General features: G+C 51.2%; 1 protein-coding gene across 1 annotated transcript in view; it reads right to left on the reverse strand.

The window, feature by feature from the left end:
- The window catches only part of LOC135875998 (ATP-dependent RNA helicase DDX25-like), a gene marked incomplete at its 3' end in the record, with an annotated part of 58,165 nt that extends 45,322 nt beyond the window's left edge, over nucleotides 1-12,843 (reverse strand). The window contains exons 1-3 of the mRNA XM_065401110.1: nucleotides 12,787-12,843; nucleotides 9,230-9,296; nucleotides 6,198-6,248 (exon numbers count right to left, since the gene is read on the reverse strand). Of these exons, the coding sequence (XP_065257182.1) occupies nucleotides 6,198-6,248; nucleotides 9,230-9,296; nucleotides 12,787-12,843 (175 nt within the window). The remainder of the gene's footprint in view (nucleotides 1-6,197; nucleotides 6,249-9,229; nucleotides 9,297-12,786) is intronic.
- Between the last annotated feature and the right edge of the window lie 9,607 nt (nucleotides 12,844-22,450).

The following is a 22,450-nucleotide window of genomic DNA, read 5'->3' on the forward strand; positions in this document are numbered from 1 at the left end:
GCAGGTTGTATAAAAGTCACAGCTTAATTCTCATAAGTGCTAGAAATAGAGTGTTTTTAAAACAAAAAAGTAAACACAAGCCCCAAGAACGAAAAAAAATGAAGTCAACACACACAAGGTGGCAAAGTATGATGGGACCGACATAGCTTTGTCTCAAACAATGGAATTATTGCAACCCTAGCCATGCCCACTTTGAGGAAAAAGAAAACACTGTGCCACCCCCTGTAGCCCAGCCAAATATTTAAGTCTACCCCCATCTTAATTTGTAAACCTGTTGTGCTTCCCCAGGCTAAAAGGAGAGACTCCCTGGCCCAATATAGCTCACATTGCAAACTCCATTTAACTCAAATGAACTCTTACACTCCCCCCCCAAGATTCTTAATGCACCCCCAAAGCCCTCCTCGAGAAGAGGCCAATGTGCTCTTCCCTGCCTCTTCCACCCCAGAGACCTTGTGCTGTCCATGACATTCCTTTGTAGATTCACTGGATCTTGCCCTTTCTTCTTTTTTATTGCAATGCACTTTGGTTTCGTTTTGAAGTGAAAAAAATGTAAAGAGCTTTAATGTAATTAATTCAATGGTTCCCCCCCCCTCCATTTTCAACATTAAGGACTTGAATAATGTTAGGGTTTGTCTACAAATGGAGCCATTACTGACTGACTATGTGTGGAGAGACCACTGCCTATCATGTTCACCAATATTGTCTCACTGTTTCCTTGTACTCCCCAGTTGACTCTTAGATTTTATAAGCTCCTTGGGGCATAGACAGTCTTTTTATTCTGCGTTTATACAGCATCAGAACAATGGGGTCCTGGTCCATGCCCAGGGATCCTAGCTTGATAGTAATTCAAAAAACACATTCAAACGAATATTGCAGAATAAAAACATTCACCCATAGAGTTATTCAGGAAGAGCTGTCCTGAATAGTTTCATGTGGAGACAAGCCCTTAAAGTCATTCTAGTTTCATGCTGTTCAGATCACTTGAGCGGTAACGAACCACAACCAATTCTTCGGTGAGTCAATGTGCTTAGTGCCAGAATAAGCTTTTCTCCAACTCCAGGCCTTGGCTTTTTTCAACAAGCAGCCAATATTGTAAAGGGATACTGCTTAGGACACAGCTATGTGCAAAAAGCAGGTATACAGTTGCACAAGTCTGATATTCCTAGCATAGCACATAGGTGACACTTTGCTTATGAAGGACCTACATTAAGGGTCTAATCTTCCATCACAGTGTAACTCCTATTGATGTTAATGAGCATTTGGACACATGCATCAGGGAGGAAAATAAGACCATTCAGTGGCTAGACAACTGATTTAAAGTTACACCAAAAATATGTAAAAATGTAAAGTTTGCGAAGTCAAGCACTGAAAAGTTAGGCAATGCCAGAATTAAGCTTGCCTGTGCAATGTGAATTTAGTCCCCCTGTGCACTGAGGGGGGCGGGGGGGAGAGGAGAAGTGGGACTGACTGGACAAAGAAACTGGGGCAAGCAGCTGGGGAAGGGCTGGAGCACAAGTTTGTAGAGGAGCCATGGCCTTAGACTGGGAGTCGGGGGGGGGGGGCAAGGGAGTAGGGGACATGACTGGAGGAAAGGGGAGACAGATTGGGTGAGGAGCCAGGGGAGGGAATGGGACTGGTTGGGCAAGGAGACTGGTGACAAGGAGTTGGGAGGGGGGAGGGGGAAGAAGAAACTGAGGCTAAAATGGGAAGCCATGAAAAGGAGATTAGGACTGAGTGGGCATGGGGACAGTCTGGGATGAGGAGCCGGGGTGAGGAAAAACAGCACTAGGTCAAAGCCATGTTATAGGGAATCAGGCAGAAAGGATCACAAGCTTGGGGAAAGAGGCAGAAGGGTGTGCGACCTTTAGAATCCAGAATAGAACCAAGGACTTCCGTTTCTCTGCTGTCAGCAAATAACTGTGAACCCCACTTGCAAACTGTCCCATCCCTTTCTAGTGCACCAGATCTACGATTCCAACCTGCTGATGGCGTATGTTGATGTCAGTATGATTGCACATGATGGAATTTTTTTTTTTTAAACCTAGAAAATTACACACAAAAGCCACCATTAAAAGAATGTTAAGGTTGCAAAGTGAAGCACTCGGAAGTTAGGAAATGACAGAATTCAGAGGGCCAGGGCAAACATGATTCACCCTCCAGCCTTGTGTGTATGCATTATGATTTGGCTTGGAAGGATTAGATTTTTAATCGGTAAACATCGATTTCACTGTACACACACAAAGCAACAAAAAATATTTCTATCAATATTAAACAAAATTTACAGACAGGCTAAGCAAGAAAAATGCTGCTTGAGAACTTAAGAGTTTGATTTAAGGATATTTACTTTCTATATTTTGAAATGTGATGTTGACAATTTGTGTTTTAACGGTTATAATGATTTAACTTTTTGAATCTCAATGTCTACTCTCCTTAAATAATTGTCATACCCTCATCCCATAATTTCCCTCAAATGTGAAAATTTAAATTGAGAAAAAGAAAAAAGGGCTTAGAAATAAACTTCTATATTATTCGTTGAATTTATATAATAATCTAATTCTGCCACGTAATCCCATACTATTTTTCCCCACAGGACCCCTGCCCCATTCAGTGCACAGGATGAACCCGCTCTGGGACAAATCAGAGTTGTGTAGCAAAGAAGTTTGTCTGTTGGACCCCTGCCTCATTTATTGCAGAAACTGGAAGGGGTGAGTGAACGAGGCAGGGAACTGCAGGAAGAGAAAGGATTGTCTCAGGGTTAAAGCAGTTGAATGCTACCCTGGAGAACTGGATCCTATCCCTGCCTCTAGCACAGAGTTCTTATGTGATGCTGGGCAAGTCATTTAACCAAAATTTTCATAGGTGGAAAAAAGTAGGATATGATCACTTGAGCTAATGGGGTGAGTGACAGCAGTAAGGTTGTCAGAGTCTATGCGGACCAGCAATAGAGAGTGATGAGACACTTTGCCAGAGGGTTTCACAGATATTTGCTGACAGCAGAGGAATGGCAAAACTTAGGAATCCTTGGTTTATTCCAGATACTATGGGGAGTGTTCTCTAGTGGGACCCTTCTCCCTGTGTCCCCCCAGCTTTTGACCTATTCTGCCAAGTCCCCTCTAATCTGCCCCTGTTCCAGTCCTGTTTCTTCCCCACCCCTGGCTCCTCATCCCTGTCTGAGTCTCCTTGCCCAGCCAGTCCTAATCTCCTCCTCAGGGCTCTGAGTCCCAGTCTCTCCCTCACTCCCACCCCCAGCCTTCTTTCCCATCCAGTCCCAGTTCCCCACTCCTGGCTCCTCACCAAATCTGTTTCACTGCCCCAATCTCCACTTGTCCCTCCCCATCTCAATTTCCCCCATGGCTCTCAGTCTCCCCCTCCTGGTTCCTCATCCAATCTCCATCTCTTTTCCATCTCCTTGTTCCAATCTTTTTGCCCAGTCAGTCCAGTTCTCGCCCTGCACCCAGCTCCCCATCAAATGCGTCTCCCCTCCCATGGTTCTTCCCCACTCCAAGTCTCCCTGCTCCCAAATCCATGTCCAGTCTCCTCCCACATCTCCAAGTCTCCTTGCCCAACCAGTCACAGTCTCCTTACCCTGACAACTCCAAGTCTTAGTTTCTCTACCCCCACCCCCAAGACTCCTTGTCCCAATCCACTCCCCGCCACCACTCTGGTCTGGCTATTGCCTCCTCTAATTTAGTCCGACACTTTCCTTCTCCATGCTGCCTGAGCGCCAATGGGGTATCATTGAGCATAGATCAGGCCATCTCCTGCTCTCAGATCCAGTGCCTGATCCCACCCCAGCCTGCAGCAGCCAGGTGCAGCAATTGTAGGGAGCCCTGGGCTGGAACATGCTCAATGCACACAGAATCTTTGCAGAATTTATGTAAGAAGCTCCAACAAGTCTACTGAGCACATGCAAGGAGATTTTTCAATGGCTCATAACTTGGCTGCATTTGGGCACACATTCATGGGAACAGCAAAGGGCACATCCCTGACACAAAGGCCATTCCCCCTGCCAGATTTCAAGTCCCTGCTCTAAAGTACAGGGCACTAAACTTCTCAGCAAAACAGTTGTAACAAACAGAATATAGCAATAGAATGTATTTTTCCATAGCCTAGTTCTCAGAAATGGCTACACCATTTTAGCTAAAACTTTCCAAAAATAACTCAGCCTGAAGCAGATACCCAACATGGAAAGTTTCATCCCAAATGGTTAAAGTTTGGCAAAGCTATAACCATCTGAAAACAGGGTCTTACAATGGGAAGTGTCAGGCAACCTTAATTATTATGTTTCTTATTTGTATTGTCGTAGCACCGAGGAGCCCTCGTCATGGACAAGGACCCCATTGTGCTAGGTGCCATACAAACACAGAACAAAAAGGCAGTTGGTGGCGCTGCAAGCTCCACCTGTAACAAACAGTTATGATGAAATAAACACATTTTCCAATGATAATATACCTCATCAACAAGTAGGCTATATACATTTGTAACCTAGAGAGTTGTGAAGGCGAATTGCCACATAGAGAGCCCTACTGACTTCAATGGGGCTCAGCCCACACAGATCACAATGCACAATACAGACCTAAATTGGCAATTACAGTATTAGGGGATTAGAGTTACGAAAAACATAATCAAGAAATTTATTTCTCAAAAAGCCCTCTTTCTGATGCAGAGTAACACGGACACTGAAGAGTAACAAGACCAATTTCATCTTGCTTTAAGAATGTCATTTTCACTTTCCCTACTGATCTCAATGTCAATTTCACTTTTATATAGCACCTTTCATCTAAATGAAACCCAAAATACTTGATTATACAAACTACACTTCACTTCACCAGGAATCACTTCACTTCATGCAGCACTGAACAGCAGTCACTTCTGAGGTGAAACAGCAGCTGCTAGAAAGTGTAAAGCAGCAATATACAAAAGTTTAAGACCGGAAGTTAATAAGAATCTCCTTGAATTTGAGAATACCTTTTGACAATGGGAGAGCAGAAGTAAGCAGAATCTATCTTTAACCAATGGTAATTAACCAGAATACACCTTTAACTTTGGTTATAGAAACTTAGCCTAGTCCATAAATAAGGACTGTAACAAAAGTACAATGGAAGAGGTTTTGTCTCATTTGCATTCCACGTCTTGTCTGTTAGACTGTAAGCTCTTTGGAGCAGGGATTATGCTTTTCCTATGCCTTTTACAGTACTGTGTACATTTATGGAGTGAGAAGTATATAACACCTTGTGACTGGGGCTGTCAATTAATTGCTGTGAACGCAAGCAATTAATGCAAAGCAAACTAACTAGATAAAGTTGCTATTCATCACAGTTTAACTGCACTTTTTAACAATAACAGAACACTAATTTAAATTTATTATAAGTATTTTGGATATTTTTCTACATTTTCAAAGATATTAATTTCAATTACAACACAGAATCCAAAGTGCTCACTTTATATTATTTTTTATTACAAATATTTGCACTGTAAAAAAGATAAAGAAAAGAAATAGTATTTTTCTATTCACCTCATACATGCATGGTAGTACGATCTCTTTATCATGAAAGTGCAACTTACAAATGTAGAATTTTTTTTACATGACTGCACATAAAAACAAAACTTGAGAGCCTACAAGTCCACTCAGTCCTACTTCTTGTTCAGCCAATCACTAAGACAAACAAGTTTGTTTATATTTATGGGAGAGAATGCTGCCGATTTCTTATTTACAATGTCACCTGAAAGTGAGAACAGAGGTTTGTATGGCACTGTTGTAGCTGGCATTGCAAGGTATTTACGTGCCAGATATGCTAACATTCATATGCCCCTTCATGCTTCAACCATTCCAGAGGACATGCTGAATTTAAATCGGTATCCTATTATTGTTTAACAGTGTGATTAAATTGTTTGACTAACATGGGTGTCTTTGTGAAGACATCCCACTATCCTCTCCACTCTTTCCAGACGTGCCACTAACGTGAGCAAACAGTGAATAGAAAAGGAAAGAACCCTGTCCTCTGAAGGACTGAGAAAGCAGAGCTCTTGTATGTTTTATTGACACTGCCTGATCACTCAAAGGGAGCAGACAGGTGGAGTCATTGTACACACACCCACAAGACCAAAACGTAGCCAGTAGATCCTAATTATAAGCTGGATAGACTTGGCAGTGCTCCTTTAATCAAGCAGAGCTTGAAAAAGTTTTGTGATCCCACCTTTATCATCTTCCTTATCCTCCTCTTCTCCAGAACTTGCATATTTTTCCCCTTAAGGAAAGAAAGTCACAAAACTTACATTGAATGTACAAGCATACAATACAATACTTTTATATTAAATAACAGACAATATAAAAAGGGAAATAAGGACATCCCAGGGAATTACAGACCAGTCAGCTTAACTTCTGTACCCGGAAAGATAATGGAGCAAATAATTAAGCAATCAATTTGCAAACATCTTGAAGATAATAAGGTGATAAGTAACATTCAGCATGGATTTGTCAAGAACAAATTGTGCCAAACCAACCTGATAGCTTTCTTTGACAGGGTAACAAGCCTTGAGGATAGGGGGGAAGCGACAGACGGGGTATATCTTGACTTTAGTAAAGCTTTTGATACTGTCTCGCATGACCTTCTCATAAACAAACTAGGGAAATGCAACCTAGATGAGCTACTATAAGGTGGGTGTAAAACTGGTTGGAAAACCATTCCCAGAGAGTAGTTATCAGTGGTTCACAATCATGCTGGAAGGACATAATGAGTGGGGTCCCGCAGGGATCAGTTCTGGGTCCGGTTCTGTTCAATATCTTCAACAATGATTTAAATAATAGCATAGAGAGTACACTTACGTTTGTGGACGATACCAAGCTGGGAGGGGTTGCAAGTGCTTTGGAGGATAGGATTAAAATTCAAAGAGATCTGCACAAACTGGAGAAATAGTCTAAAGTAACTAGGATGAAATTCAATAAGGACAAATGCAAAGTACTCCATTTAGGAAGGAACAATCAGTTGCACACATACAAAATAGGAAATGACTGCCTAGAAAGGAGTACTGTGGAAAGGGATCTGGGGGTCATAGTGGACCACAAGCTAAATATGAGTCAACAGTGTAACCTTGTTGCAAAAACAGCTACATCATTCTGGGCTGTATCAGCAGGAGTGTTGTAAACAAGACAAGAGAAGTAATTCTTCCGCTCTACTCTGTGCTGATTAGGCCTCAACTGGAGTATTGTGTCCAGTTCTGGGCACCACATTTCAGGAAATATGTGGACAAATTGGAAAGAGTGCAGAGAAGAGCAACAAAAATAATTAAAGATCTAGAAAACATGACCTATGAGGGAAGATTGAAAAAACTGGGTTTGTTTAGTCTGGAAAAGAGAAGACTGAGAAGGGACATGGTAACAGTTTGCAAGTACGTAAAAGGTTGTTACAAGGAGGTGGGATAAAAATTGTTTTTCTTAGCCTCGGAGGATAGGACAAGAAGCAATGGTCTTAAATTGCAGCAAGGGAGGTTTAGGTTGGACATTAGGAAAAACTTCCTGTCAGGGTGGTTAAGCACTGGAATAAATTGCCTAGGGAGGTTGTAGAATCTGCATCATTGGAGATTTTTAAGAGCAGGTTAGACAAACACCTGTCAAGAATGGTCTAGATAATACTTAGTCCTGCCACAAGTGCAAGAGACTAGACTAGATGACCTCTCAAGGTCCCTTCCAGTCCTATGATTCTGTGTGCCGGGCTGATTGGATAGCCAACAATTATTCACAAGCCAAGATTTTAAAAGATACAGCTAGTCAGAAGCCAGCACATTTTATACAAGACAAAGTATACTGTACTTTTAAAAATCAAAACTTTGAGGATCTTACAGATTTATACCCTGCAAGTAGAGAGTCACTTCAAATTTAAAGTTTTTAAAAGTTTAATATCTAAGAAGAATGGAAAGATTTCCATATGAGAGATTGAAATGATTAGGACTACTTCATTTAGAAAAGAGACAAAGAAGAGGGGACAAAAATGACACTGGTATAGAGTAGGTAAAAGCACTTCTATCTACCCTTTCTTACAATACAAGAACAAAAGGACATCCCATGAAACTGAAAGAGAATAAATTTAAATTTGATAAAGGAGATAATTTTTATGCAGTACATAATGTGTTGGAACTCACTGCCACAAGAGTCATTGCAATAGTCCAAGATCTTAGTGAGATTACTCAATACTCCAAGAGTTTTGTGAGAGTCGTTGAAGGATTGCACAGTTATACAGATACTGAAAACACCTGCAGTTACATGAAACAGGATACAACAATAAATATGGGAAAAATCAAACCAAAATCTTGGGAAACTTCAGAGTGGCTTGTCCATGATCAGAATCCAAAGGGCAGGGCTCTTAAGCCTGACTCACTGGATGAAGGGTGAGAGGAAGCAGAGCCCACTGAAAGGAAGCCGACATTACCACTGCGTGGTGCAAATTATGGTGCCTCACAAGAAATAAGGAACTGAACAACAAAACCAAGAGGTCACCAGGTGGCATGTCTGAAGAATGCACAGTACAAAGCACAAGGAGAACAGAGATGCTCCTAGTGGTACAAGGAGAACAGAGATGCTGTTACCACGCAGAAGACTGCACTTCTGAAGGGGCTGTCCCATACCTAACGAATAACATAGACGATTTGGAAATCAGTTGAATATTTGGAGACTGAGCCACCAATGACAGAGGAAATGTTACTTACACTGCCAAGAGGAAGCTAAAAGAAGTGGAAGGTGTACTGAGAGCCAAATCCAAAGGACAGTATCAGCTATTCCTGATTAATTCAACATGTGGACACTGTTGGGGCAGTCTACACAGGGAGTTATTCCAATTAGCTATTCCTTATTAACTCCATATGTGGACAGGAGTATTCAGGAATAAGTGCGCTTTACTCCAAATTAGCTTAATTCATTTGGAAGTTATTCAAATTAATTCAGAATAAGGCACTATTATTCTAGAATAAGAGCATGTACACAGGAAGGTACTCAGAAACAGCTATTCTTCTTTAAATTCACACCCTGCTTTACTCTGCATTAACTTTCATGGCGTTTGTCTACAAAAGCTGTCACTGTCCTGATGGGGAATGTAAAGGGGGCAGCTAAGAAACACCCTTTCCTTTTACTACCCGCTGTGGAACGGGTGGAGACCCGCTTTGGGTGCCATGGGGCAGCACCCCACTCGTATGGCCAATGCTCACTTAAGGGTGCGATCCTCAGCCGGGCCCTTACCTAGGGTGGGGAAACTGGCATTCCTGATGCCCCTGAGGCTCTTCTGGGGGGTGCAGAGTCCAGAAAACTGGAAGGGAGAAGGGACATGAGCAGGGCAGGGGCAATGGGGGTTGAGGGGGAAAAGAACAACAGGGGGTGGGGATAAGCAGAGGGGAGATTGGGGGTAACAAGCATGGGGACTGGGGTGGTGGTGGGGTAACGGAGTAGCAGGGGGATGGAGATAACAGGGAAGGGGGAACAGGGTGTAACAGGAGAGGGGATGAGGGTAACGGTAGGAGGGACAGGTGACGGGGTAACCGGGAACAGGGTAAAAGAGGAGGGGGAACAGGGCTTAAGAGGGGGTAATTATGGGAGGGGGGGACAGGGGTAACAGAGGTACAAGAGATGGGGTAACAGGGGGACAGGGTAACGGGGATTGAGGCCAGGGTAATGGGGTAGCAGGGGGATGGGGTAACAGGGATTGAGGGGGACAGGGGGATGGGGATTGAGGACAGGGGGATGGGGTAATGGGGGAACAGAAGATGGGGTAACAGGGAGATGGGGTAACAGGGATTGAGGGAGACTGGGGGTAACAGAGGGACGCGGTAATGGGGACAGGCACTGAGGTAACGGGGAACGGAGTAACGGGAATTGAGGATGGGGTGACGGGGGCAGGGGGTGATGGGGGTAACAGGGCTTGAGGGGGACAGAGGGTAACAGGGGGACGGGTAATGGAGACAGGTGATGAGGTAACAGGGGACAGAGTAACAGGGATTGAGGACAGGGGTAACCAGGGACTGAGGGGGACAGGCGATGGGGTCACGGGGGTAACGGGGGACAGGCGATGGGGTAACAGGGGGATGCAGTAATGGCGATTGAGGGAGACAGGCGATGGGGTCACGGGGGACAGGCGATGGGGTCACGGGGACTGAGGGGGACAGGCGATGGGGTCACGGGGGTAACGGGGACTGAGGGGGACAGGCGATGGGGTCACGGGGACTGAGGGGGACAGGCGATGGGGTCACGGGGGTAACGGGGACTGAGGGGGACAGGCAATGGGGTCACGGGGACTGAGGGGGACAGGCGATGGGGTCACGGGGGTCACGGGGACTGAGGGGGACAGGCGATGGGGTCACGGGGACTGAGGGGGACAGGCGATGGGGTCACGGGGGTAACGGGGACTGAGGGGGACAGGCGATGGGGTCACGGGGGTAACGGGGGACAGGCGATGGGGTCACGGGGACTGAGGGGGACAGGCGATGGGGTCACGGGGGTAACGGGGGACAGGCGATGGGGTCACGGGGACTGAGGGGGACAGGCGATGGGGTCACGGGGGTAACGGGGACTGAGGGGGACAGGCGATGGGGTCACGGGGACTGAGGGGGACAGGCGATGGGGTCACGGGGGTCACGGGGACTGAGGGGGACAGGCGATGGGGTAACGGGGACTGAGGGGGACAGGCGATGGGGTCACGGGGGGTAACGGGGACTGAGGGGGACAGGCGATGGGGTAACGGGGGTAACGGGGGACAGGCGATGGGGTCACGGGGACTGAGGGGGACAGGCGATGGGGTCACGGGGGTCACGGGGACTGAGGGGGACAGGCAATGGGGTAACGGGGACTGAGGGGGACAGGCGATGGGGTCACGGGGGTAACGGGGACTGAGGGGGACAGGCGATGGGGTAACGGGGGACAGGCGATGGGGTCACGGGGACTGAGGGGGACAGGCGATGGGGTCACGGGGGACAGGCGATGGGGTCACGGGGACTGAGGGGGACAGGCGATGGGGTCACGGGGGTAATGGGGGACAGGCGATGGGGTCACGGGGGTAACGGGGACTGAGGGGGACAGGCGATGGGGTCACGGGGACTGAGGGGGACAGGCGATGGGGTCACGGGGGTCACGGGGACTGAGGGGGACAGGCAATGGGGTAACGGGGACTGAGGGGGACAGGCGATGGGGTCACGGGGGTAACGGGGACTGAGGGGGACAGGCGATGGGGTAACGGGGGTAACGGGGGACAGGCGATGGGGTCACGGGGACTGAGGGGGACAGGCGATGGGGTCACGGGGGACAGGCGATGGGGTCACGGGGACTGAGGGGGACAGGCGATGGGGTCACGGGGGTAATGGGGGACAGGAGATGGGGTCACGGGGGTAACGGGGACTGAGGGGGACAGGCGATGGGGTCACGGGGACTGAGGGGGACAGGCGATGGGGTCACGGGGGTCACGGGGACTGAGGGGGACAGGCGATGGGGTCACGGGGACTGAGGGGGACAGGCGATGGGGTAACAGGGGGATGCAGTAATGGCGATTGAGGTGGACAGGCGATGGGGTCACGGGGACTGAGGGGGACAGGCGATGGGGTCACGGGGGTAACGGGGACTGAGGGGGACAGGCGATGGGGTCACGGGGACTGAGGGGGACAGGCGATGGGGTCACGGGGGTCACGGGGACTGAGGGGGACAGGCAATGGGGTAACGGGGACTGAGGGGGACAGGCGATGGGGTCACGGGGGTAACGGGGACTGAGGGGGACAGGCGATGGGGTAACGGGGGTAACGGGGGACAGGCGATGGGGTCACGGGGACTGAGGGGGACAGGCGATGGGGTCACGGGGGACAGGCGATGGGGTCACGGGGACTGAGGGGGACAGGCGATGGGGTCACGGGGGTAATGGGGGACAGGCGATGGGGTCACGGGGGTAACGGGGACTGAGGGGGACAGGCGATGGGGTCACGGGGACTGAGGGGGACAGGCGATGGGGTCACGGGGGTCACGGGGACTGAGGGGGACAGGCGATGGGGTCACGGGGGTCACGGGGACTGAGGGGGACAGGCGATGGGGTAACAGGGAACGGAGTAACGGGAATTGAGGATGGGGTGACGGGGGCAGGGGGTGATGGGGGTAACAGGGCTTGAGGGGGACAGAGGGTAACAGGGGGACGGGTAATGGAGACAGGTGATGAGGTAACAGGGGACAGAGTAACAGGGATTGAGGACAGGGGTAACCAGGGACTGAGGGGGACAGGCGATGGGGTCACGGGGGTAACGGGGGACAGGCGATGGGGTCACGGGGACTGAGGGGGACAGGCGATGGGGTCACGGGGGTCACGGGGACTGAGGGGGACAGGCGATGGGGTCACGAGGGTAATGGGGGACAGGCGATGGGGTCACGGGGGTAACGGGGACTGAGGGGGACAGGCGATGGGGTCACGGGGGTCACGGGGACTGAGGGGGACAGGCGATGGGGTAACGGGGGACTGAGGGGGGCAGGCGATGGGGTCACGGGGGTAACGGGGGACTGAGGGGGACAGGCGATGGGGTAACGGGGGACTGAGGGGGGCAGGCGATGGGGTCACGGGGGTAACGGGGGACTGAGGGGGACAGGCGATGGGGTCACGGGGGTAACGGGGGACAGGCGATGGGGTCACGGGGACTGAGGGGGACAGGCGATGGGGTAACAGGGGGATGCAGTAATGGCGATTGAGGGGGACAGGCGATGGGGTCACGGTTTAGGGGGCGGGGAGGGGGCCCCGGCGCTGACGGGCACCGAGGGGCCGGGCCTGTCCCACTCACACTATGCGCCAGATCGGCTGTGTCCCTGTCGCCCCAGCCGCGCCCAAACGAGGCCATGGCCGCCCCGCCCCGTGCTCCGCCCGCCCGTCCGTTAGGGCCGTTAGCGCCGCGCGGCGGGGGAGGGGCAGGTCATGAATATTCATGAGGGCGGGGCGCTAGCGAGCAGCAGAGAAGAGGGGGGAGGGAACCCAGCCGTGTGGGGGCGGGGTTGCTGCTGGGCCCGCCCCCCGGGCACGAAGGGGGGTCTCTGTCCTGCCCCGAGGTGGGGTCCGAGTCCCGGCTCCCAGCCCCACCCCAGGGCCCAAAGGGGGTCTCTGCTCTCCCATGGCTTTCTGAGACAGCTGGCCCCCCAAGACCGCTGCCAGGCAGGGTCACGGGCCTGGGGTACTCCACTGTGGGAACCAGGACTTGCCCTTCTTCAACGTGCGGTGTCATTTTCTGGCAATATACAACCCAGGACTTTTTGCATCCGAAGAAGTGGGCTGTAGCCCACGAAAGCTTATGCTCAAATAAATGTGTTAGTCTCTGAGGTGCCACAAGTCCTCCTGTTCTTTTTCAAATCCTCCAGTATCTTACTGTGGGGTCTGGAGTTCTTAATGTAAGACCACAATCCTCCTCCAGTTTGGGTTCATGACTGTAGTGCTGGTTAATAAGGGATAGACTGGCCTTGGTGGCTCAAATTTGAAAGGAAAAGGCAGCAGGACGAAGACAGCAGAACGAGTTCCTGTAGCTTGAAGCTGAAGTTACACACACCTGCTCCTCCATCTAGAGCAAAGAGAATCGCTTGGTTGGGGCAGGGCTTGAAGTGAGCCAGATTATGCTGAGCTGGCAATTTAGAAGGTTGTTTTTTTAGGATGCTATCTTGTTCTTCAGAAACCTCCGCTTTCATTTTAAAAAAGTGTAAGTGTCTAGCACTTATAATTATGGAGAAAGCTGGAAAAACATGCAAACTGATGCAGCAGCATCTGTCTGAATTTGCAGAGCCTGAAACAATAATAGTGAGAAGTATTCCCAAGGATAGGATGATGATTTAAATGTAAAAAGCAACAGAGTCCTGTGGCACCTTATAGACTAACAGATGTATTGGAGAATAAGCTTTCGTGGGTGAATACCCACTTAGTCAGATTTAAATGTAATAATTGTTGTGTTTTGCGGATATCCAAGCATATAAAAAAGGAGAGGCAGGATCACAAATTTGCACTTTCGACTGTGACCAGCATCTCATCTGAGTGAGGCTTGGGAGAGTGCCATTACTTCCCCTCTGCCACCCAGTTTGGGGTCTCATGCTGTGATCACGTCAGCAATGAAAATATTAAACAGCATTGGGCTATTTTATGAATAGGTGACCTCATGGGAGCAGCAAGGCACTCAAGAAATGGGGGTAGTAAAACAGTATCTAGTGTTCTTTCCTCTTCCCTATCTTGGCTTATAGGAATTGGAATCTTTTGGCTAAGGCCTGAAACCAAGACCTGACCACTTGGGGCCATTAAAAATTCCATAGCCACTTCTATGAGATTTTCGGTGTTATTAATGCCCCCCAGACATATTTGATGCTGAGTAATTACGTTCTACTTCTCTACATTTCACCCCAGAGGTAGCTGCTTTTCTGGGGTGGGTAAAATGCTCACTATACCTCAATCACAGGGGCATTGTGAGGGCTGCTCTAACTTGCATCCAACCTACTACGGCCCCTATGGGCTGTAAAGCATGGGAAATAGCTGGGGGTGTTGTATGGACACCCCAGATATGCCCCCTGCATCCATGATCTTCAGTGGGGGCAGCATGGAGAACTGTCATGAACCCCTCGGAGAAAGTATTCCCCCGGTGGGGGGGGGGGGGGTTACAGCTTCTTTGTAACCATGTGGCTGCAGCACACCTTTGAATTCCTCCCTTTGTCTCCTAATCAGGAGAGGGAGAGGATGTGAAATGGCCCTCACCTGAGTTTTCTTTCCCCAGGGGAAGTATTTTCTTTGGCCTGTCTTCTCCCCGCAAATATTAGGGGGCAGCTCTACTAACACAAAAACAGGGCAGCCTTGGAATCTGCCCCTCTACCACAGGGGCAATATAATAAATAATAATAAAAGCCTAGTAAATTAACCGTCTTAATCTGTTTATGCTAAATTGCTATAAACAGGGGGCGAGATCCTTAAAACAATTTTTAATCTGATTGAAAGTTATAAACTGGTGCAACTTTGAATATAGAGAAGTCCTGAGATCTGTTGTCATTTCTTCTCTGGGGGCTGGATGGAATGAAGGAGTGGGGGCCAAGTCTGTACTCTGCACAGTGCAATTCAAGAAAACCACTTTGGCAAATCAAGGCCTGGAAAGAGACAAAGGATCACAAGCTTTTTCTAAAATGTTCCATTTTCTACTATATTTTCATGAGGCTCGATAACCTAATCACCACCTCTTGGGAATGAAGTCATTGTGCCCCCTGATTCCAGAGTCCTACTACCAGTCTTGTCCTAACACATGGGGAGCCATTTAGCTCCCCAAAGACAGCTGCGATCGGAGAGGACTTTAAATCCAGCTCCCCAGGCCACGGAGCTGGTGAAAGAAACAAAGAGAATCAGTTAGAAAAAAATATTTCAGGACCATTCAGGTTAATGATTTTTAACATGAAAGACCTCATTTTTTTTAAAACCTCATTTTAAAAGATCACATTTCAAAAATATTCTGGGCAAAGGCAGGTTTCTTATGTTCTCCACAACTTGGTTGCACCATCAGTGATAAAATTGCTCTCCATCTGCACCCACATTGTAAAGGCTTAGATGATGAATGCAACAACCTGTGGAGTGATAGCTTAAGCCAGTGGTTCTCAAACTTTTGTACTGGTGACCCCTTTCACATAGCAAGCCTCTGAATGTGACCCCCCTTATAAATTAAACACACTTTTTTGTATATTTAATACTATTATAAATGCTGGAAGCAAAGCGGGGTTTAGGGTGGAGGCTGACAGCTCGCGACCCCCCATGTAATAACCTTGTGACCCCCTGAGGGGTCCTGACCCCCAGTTTGAGAACCCCTGGCTTATGCCATGGGAGACAGTGTGGTCTAGCGGTTACTTCACAGAACTGGGAGTCACCATAGCTAGTTTCTAATCCCCGCTCTGCCATTGATTGGCTGTGTGGCCTTCCTTGGACAAGTCACTAGGGCAGGGGCAGGCAAACTTTTCAGCCTGAGGGCCATTCGGGTTTCGGAAATTGTATGGAGGGTGGGTTAGGGGAGGCTGTGCCTCCTCAAACAGCCAGGTGTGGCCCAGCCCCTGCCCCCTATCCGCCCCCCCCTCCACGCTTCTCACCCCCTGACGGCCCCTCCCTGGGACTCCTGCCCCATCCAACCCCCCCCTTGTTCCCTGACTGCCCCATCCAACCACCCCTTCTCCCTGTCCCCTGACCACCTCCAGAACCCCTGCCCCTGACTGCACCCCGCTGCCCTGTCCAACCCCCCCTCCTTCCTGACTGCTCCCCGGGATCCCTGCCCCATCCAACCACCCCTTCTCCCCGTCCCGACTGCCCCCCGCCACCCCATCCAACCCCCCCCTTCCTGACTGCCCCCATTCAACCCGTTCCCCACCCTCTGACCGCCCGAACCCCATCCATACCCCCACCCCCTAACCACCACCCCAACTCCCCTGCCCTCTATCCAACCCCGCCTGCTCCCTGTCCCCTTACCGCGCTGCCTGGAGCACCAGCGGCTGGTGGCGCTACAGCCATGCCACAGGCCGGGCTCTGCTGCTGCGCTGTCCTAGGAGCTCGCAGCCCTGCCGCCCAGGGCTCACAGTGAACTGAGGCTGCTGGGGAGGGGTAACAGCAGGGGAGGGGCCGGGGACTAGCCTCCGGGGCCAGGAGCTCAGGGGCTGGGCAGGAGGGGCCTGCGGGCCATAGTTTGCCCACCTCTGCACTATGGCCTGGTTTTCGGATGTGCTCACTACCTGCAGCTCCCACTGGAGTCATGGGTATGCTGGCCTGTACACCTGAACATCAGGCCTGAAAGCTCCCCACTTGCTTGGGAACAATATGACTTTGCCTGTCTTTGTACAGTGCTTTTTGGTCTATGGCTGGTGAGTGCCCTGGAGCTGGACGTGAGGAGGGGAGTGTGGCTGGCCAAACAGGAGGCAAAAGAAAACGAAACCCTTTCTGCGGGGGCTTTAGCCGCAGCCTCCGGAAGCTGGTGTGCCCAGTGGCCAGTGTGCGTTCCCTGCCAGTCCAGAGGAGAGGGGTCGGTACAGTCCCACCCGCAGAGCCTTGGCCTAGCTTGTGCTTTTAGCTCTGGACGTCCCAGTTCACTCCAAGAGGGCATCTCACATCGGCTCCACCCCTCCCCGAGGGCTCCACCTCTAAGCCTTTCCCAAGTCAAAATGCAACTGCAAAAAGTGGGATCTTTGCCCATAACTCACTGAAGAGCCCCCCAGGCCCAGCCTGACTCCTCGGCTAGGGAAAGGGCTCGGTTTATAGTGGCCTTATCTCCCAGGAGACCTTGCCTCAATCCAGGACCACAAACCGGCTGCCAGGGAAGTGAAGCTTATTTTCTTGTAACTAGAGTTCTTCGAGATGGCTGTGCATAGTCACACTCATGGATACTGCGCCGCCGTGTGGTGCCTTACGGGAGCTCCTTCTCCCAGCCGTGTCCCTTAGACTGGCCACTAGCAATGTATCAGGGGGTAGCCGTGTTCGTCTGTATCCGCAAAAACAACGAGGAGTCCGGTGGCACCTTGAAGACTAACAGATTTATTAGGGAATAAGCTTTTGTGGGTAAAACTCCCTTCTCTTCATGTGCCAATATATATTTATGCCTGTTTCTGTAATTGTCACTCCATGCATCTGAAGAACCCTACACACCTCTGTATTCTCCAGGGCTTCGTCTCACCTCACCTCCCATGGTCCCAAGCAATGGAGTGTCCACTCCAGTCAGGGAGACTGTTCCAGAGCCCAAGGGCTCTCCCTCCCTGCTGCTGGGAAAGGTTTCACAAGTGCCATTGCTGGGCTCACACTTCGTTCCCTTCTGTTAATAACCGGGAGCGCTGCACTGGCTGCCCTCCACGCCCCAGGAACAGTTGCTGCTAAAGGCTAGATTTCATGGGCCCAACGCATCCCTGGTGTCATTGCGCTGAAGACAACGGGGATGCCCTAGGGATTAACTTGGCCCCAGAGCTGAAGCGGGGACTCAGCTCCTTCAGAACTCTTGGGTGGGAACCGTCTGCCAGGGCGGGGCAGCAGCAGGGTCTAGCGGGCCGAGGATGCAGCAGGAGGTCCTGGGTCCTGACCACATCCCGCTGGGTGGCCTTGCCTAAGTGCAGCGCCGCTGCTGCCTCGGCGGGGGCTGGCAGGACCAAGCACTTGGCGTTGGCTGATTAGCCTGGGGCCTCTCCGTGCACTGAAGGGTGATTGCAGGGGGGTCATGGTAGCTGTGACAAAGTGGGAATGTTGAATACTGTGTGGGTGCCTCAGTTTCCCCTGTGCCTTTCTTAAGGATCTAGGTGGTGGGATAAGGGGGTGTGATTGTTGCAGAGCCCTAGGCAGGAGTGCTGTTGTCTGCACAGAGAATGGCCGACACCCTGTATCCTGGCAACTGATGGCCTGGGCCCCTGCCCTGCAAAGGTGCCAGCTGAAGGTGTTGGAGAACAAAGAGATCAGGTGGCCTCCTGGCCCGGGAAAGAGACAAAGGCCAGAGGAGGAGCTGGAGGGAGAGTCAGTTTGGAACTGTCTGGGGAAACGGAGGGAGGTCCAGCACCAGGGTTTGGGCTGCCTGCCCCCCAAGATGGACCTGACTGAGGGGGTCCTGTTGTGTGTACCTACAAGCTCTGTTTGGGACTGTGTTCCTGTCATCTAATAAACCTTCTGTGTTACTGGCTGGCTGAGAGTCCCGGTGAAGTGCAGGAAGTGGGGGGTGCAGGGCCCTGACTCCCCCACACTCCGTGACAACTGGTGGCAGCGGTGGAATGTACTGCACCTCGTGGACGGCGCTTCCTGCAGTAAGTGACTGGGGAGCAGTAAAACGAAGGGGGATTGACGAGGACCAGGCGTGCTGTAGGCTCAGGGAGGGGCGGTTTCAGGGGGCGAAGGAGCTACGCTGAACCCCTGGGAGTGTGAGACCAGCGAGAAGGACTGTTGCAGTAACAGGGTCCCCCTGGGGACTGCGGCGAGCAGTCTCAGGGGCGAAGGAGTCTGTGGCTGGACCCTGGGAGAGAGGTGGTGACCTGGAGAAGGGCTGGCACACTAGGGGTTCTTCCTGGAAACCGTGGGGAGCTGAGAGCGCACAGGCCTGTGAGTCCACAGCAACTTGGGAACAGTGAAGTGATGGCCTATCACCATCTCCAAGCACAGTTAATCATGCAGCTGGAGGACGATGACCGCTCTAAGGAGCAGATTCCTGACACAAATGGGGCTTTAAGAGGATCTGGGAGCAGCTGGAGTGGTAGCCAGGCATCCCCAAGACTCCTGTCCCCGACCAGATGGGGGTCTTCACGATCGGAGTCCCCATCAGGGGATTGGAGACGGATGGGATTGGAGCGGAGTCTGAGAGAGCTGGAGGACTGTGAGAAGGAGCGAGAGGACCGCGAGAGACAGCGAGAGCCTGAGAAAGAGCTGCAGGAGAAGCAGCAGCAGCACGAACTGGTGATGGTGGAGTGGAGAGGCATAGGGGACTTCCCAGGGGTGAGTGGGGATAGGCCGTGGGGTGCCAGTTCCGCAGGGAGCCTCGATACTAAATTGCTGCCCCTGGGTAAGGAGGGGGGGATGTGGATGCCCACCACACGGCCTTCGAGCAGGTTGGCGATTTGAACCAGGAGGACCCTGCGGAAAAGCCCCGGTATCTAGCTCCCTTGCTGGGTCCCAAGGCCATAGACGCTGTCAGCCAGATGGGTGGGGTGGTGGACAGGCTCCCACTCCTGGCCCCGGCCTATATGTCTGCGTGGAGTCTCCTGGGCTCAGGCCACTCGGACCCCCGGTGGGAGCGGAAGCTGGTGGTCAATGGGGGGTGCCTAGGGTGGCAAGACCCTGGGACTGAGAGAACAGTTGTCAGGCCCTGGGTGGTGCAGCCTGATCAGATGCTGAGGGGCTGTGTGACCTGGGTGAAGGTCCCCGGGACGAAGCCCCTCGCCCTGCCTATGGCCCGGATCCCTGTGCAGACCCAGGAGGGGTCGGGCTGGCTGGTAGTTGGGGTTCTCCAGGATATCGGCTGTGAGGTCCTGTTGGGGGGTGACTGTGTCTCTTTGGGACAGGATCCAGGCCCTGGCCCTGTAACGGCCGAGGATTTGAATTTGAATCCAGGGAACCAATTGGCTGAGACTGAAATTATCATTGAAAATGCAAATGACCTGGCTGGCAGGGGGAGGAGCTGCTGGGCTCAGGATGCCTGCCTGTCTGTAACCGGACCCCTGGGGCTGAGTGGGAGGGAGAGATGCTCCCCGCCCCCCTGCACACCGGAGAGGGGGCTCACCCTGGCTCTGATGCTGTGACCAAAGCAGCAAGCTCGCTGCCTACCCGCACTGGGACAGCCCGGGCAGCGCTGAGCACGGTGGGAGCTGAGCAGGGCCGGCTCTAGGTTTTTTGCTGCCCCAAGCAAAAAAAATTTTGGCTGCCCCCCGTCCCAGCCCTGGGCTCCTCGCCACACCCCCCGCCGCCTCAGCCCTGGGCTCTCTTCCCCTCCCCCCCACCTGCACCCTCCTTCCGCCGCAGCCCTGGGTCACTGCTAACTCGCTCCCAGGGCAGGTCATTCAGCAGGAATTTTAGATGTGCACAGAACACAGACAGGATTGGTTCCCATATGGTTAGAGAACTGCAGTAAAGTGGAACAATTTGCAGCTTGTGTGATTGGAGGATATCTGGATGCATATTATAAGACTGTCCTACATAAATGAGGAAAAGTTGAGGTGCCTTTATTATTCTTTTGTTCCACTCTTTCTTTCTATGGGGAATTTGCCAATGCAATATCACTGTCTTCCTTTTAAACAAACAAACAAAAGGCAACGGCTGTTGAAAATAGCAATTCCAGTCCTAATAACCACTGGGAAGCATTTTTTTTTTTTTTTTTTAAATGGAGATATCCTATCTCATAGAGCTGGAAGGCATCGAGTCCAGCCCCCTGCCTTCACTAGCAGGACCAAGTACTGATTTTGCCCCAGATCCCTAAGTGGCCCCCTCAAGGATTGAACTCACAACCCTGGGTTTAGCAGGCCAATGCTCAAACCACTAAGCTAGCCCTCCCCCCATTTCTTGCTCAATTTTATCCTACTTTTTCTACAGCAAGTTACAGTGGATCAGTATATTTGATTTGGGAGAAATGAAGTAACAGCCGCCCAAACTGAGCTTGAGCACTCCTGAATTTTGAGGTGTTCAAATCTGGAAGGCAGGTGCTGGGGGGGGGGGGGGGGGGGAGCTGTGGCATGTATGCAGCAGCGTGTCTGGCGCTGCGCGAAGCCAGACACGCTGGTCTGAGTGGCACGGTAAGGGGGCTGGGGGGTTGGAGAAGGGGTAGGAGGTTCCGGGGGGGCAGTCAAGGGACAGGGAGCAGGGGGGGTTGGATGGGGCGGAGGTTCAGGGGGGCAGTCAGGGGCAGGGAGAAGGGGGGGTTAGATGGGTCAGGGGTTTGGGGGGGCAGTCGGGGGACAGGCAGCAGTTGGTTCTCAGCTCCCAGGCTGGATCCCTGCCGCCCCTGCAAATGGGCTGCCCCAAGCACGTGCTTGCTTTGCTGGTGCCTAGAGCCGCCCCTGTCCAAGGCCTAAAATAGCTAAGCTAAAGTCTTGCAGGCCTCAGCCTACAGGTTGAGTTTCAGCTTGTCTTACTCATGTCTAATACTTGGTTCCTCTAACTACTGATCAGTCTTATACTTTTACAATCCTACAAATTAACTCTAATTAACATACAATGAATATATGTAATATAACATATTGATTAATCATGACATCACACAATAAACAGATAATAAACTCAAATCATTGGCTACATTCCCCCCCTTGACAGGGTGAGTGTTAGCTCATTATCAGGGGATAATTAGATAATAGCCATGTCACATACATACGACATGACAGTATCCAGCAATGATGAATACAATAGTACACATAGTGAGAATATTGTTACCCGAAATTGGGCCCACTAGTAAGCTTAGGGAGGACTAATGACCCACCAGAGTTTGGCAGAAAGCAGCACGTTTATTATACTGATAGCTAAGCTCAAAAGAAAGGGCGGGGGGGTCACACTCGCATATTCACGCTCCCAGGACAGGCACAGCACTGCAGATATCAGGATCCTTCAAGGGAAGTGTCCCACAGCGCAGCGATGGATGGTGTGATGAAGGTCAGTCTTCTCGAGGCACCATGGAATGCAACGCAGCGAACCACTGGCCAGGCAGTCTGGGCGAAGGGCCTTCATGGGCAGTACAAGGTTGTGAGTGCTCTGCCGAGCACATGGCCCCTTCCCCTTTTAAGGACCTGCTCCTCATGGCCTGCGACTAGAGATGACTTGGCCGCGTCTGGTTGGTCACACTCCACCTCGGGCAGTGTCCATGCAGTGTCCATGCACTGGGTGTGTGATCGCTGCCTAATTGGAGTCCCAGACACCTTGTCTACCTGGGAGCTCTTCTGAACTTCCAGCTGCTCAACCAGCCCATTCATCCAACAAGCATTCCAGGAGGGAGGGGGAAGGGAAAGCCACTTCACAGGTAT

This window comes from Emys orbicularis, chromosome 3, assembly GCF_028017835.1.
Source record: "Emys orbicularis isolate rEmyOrb1 chromosome 3, rEmyOrb1.hap1, whole genome shotgun sequence".
NCBI classification, from domain to species: domain Eukaryota; kingdom Metazoa; phylum Chordata; order Testudines; family Emydidae; genus Emys; species Emys orbicularis.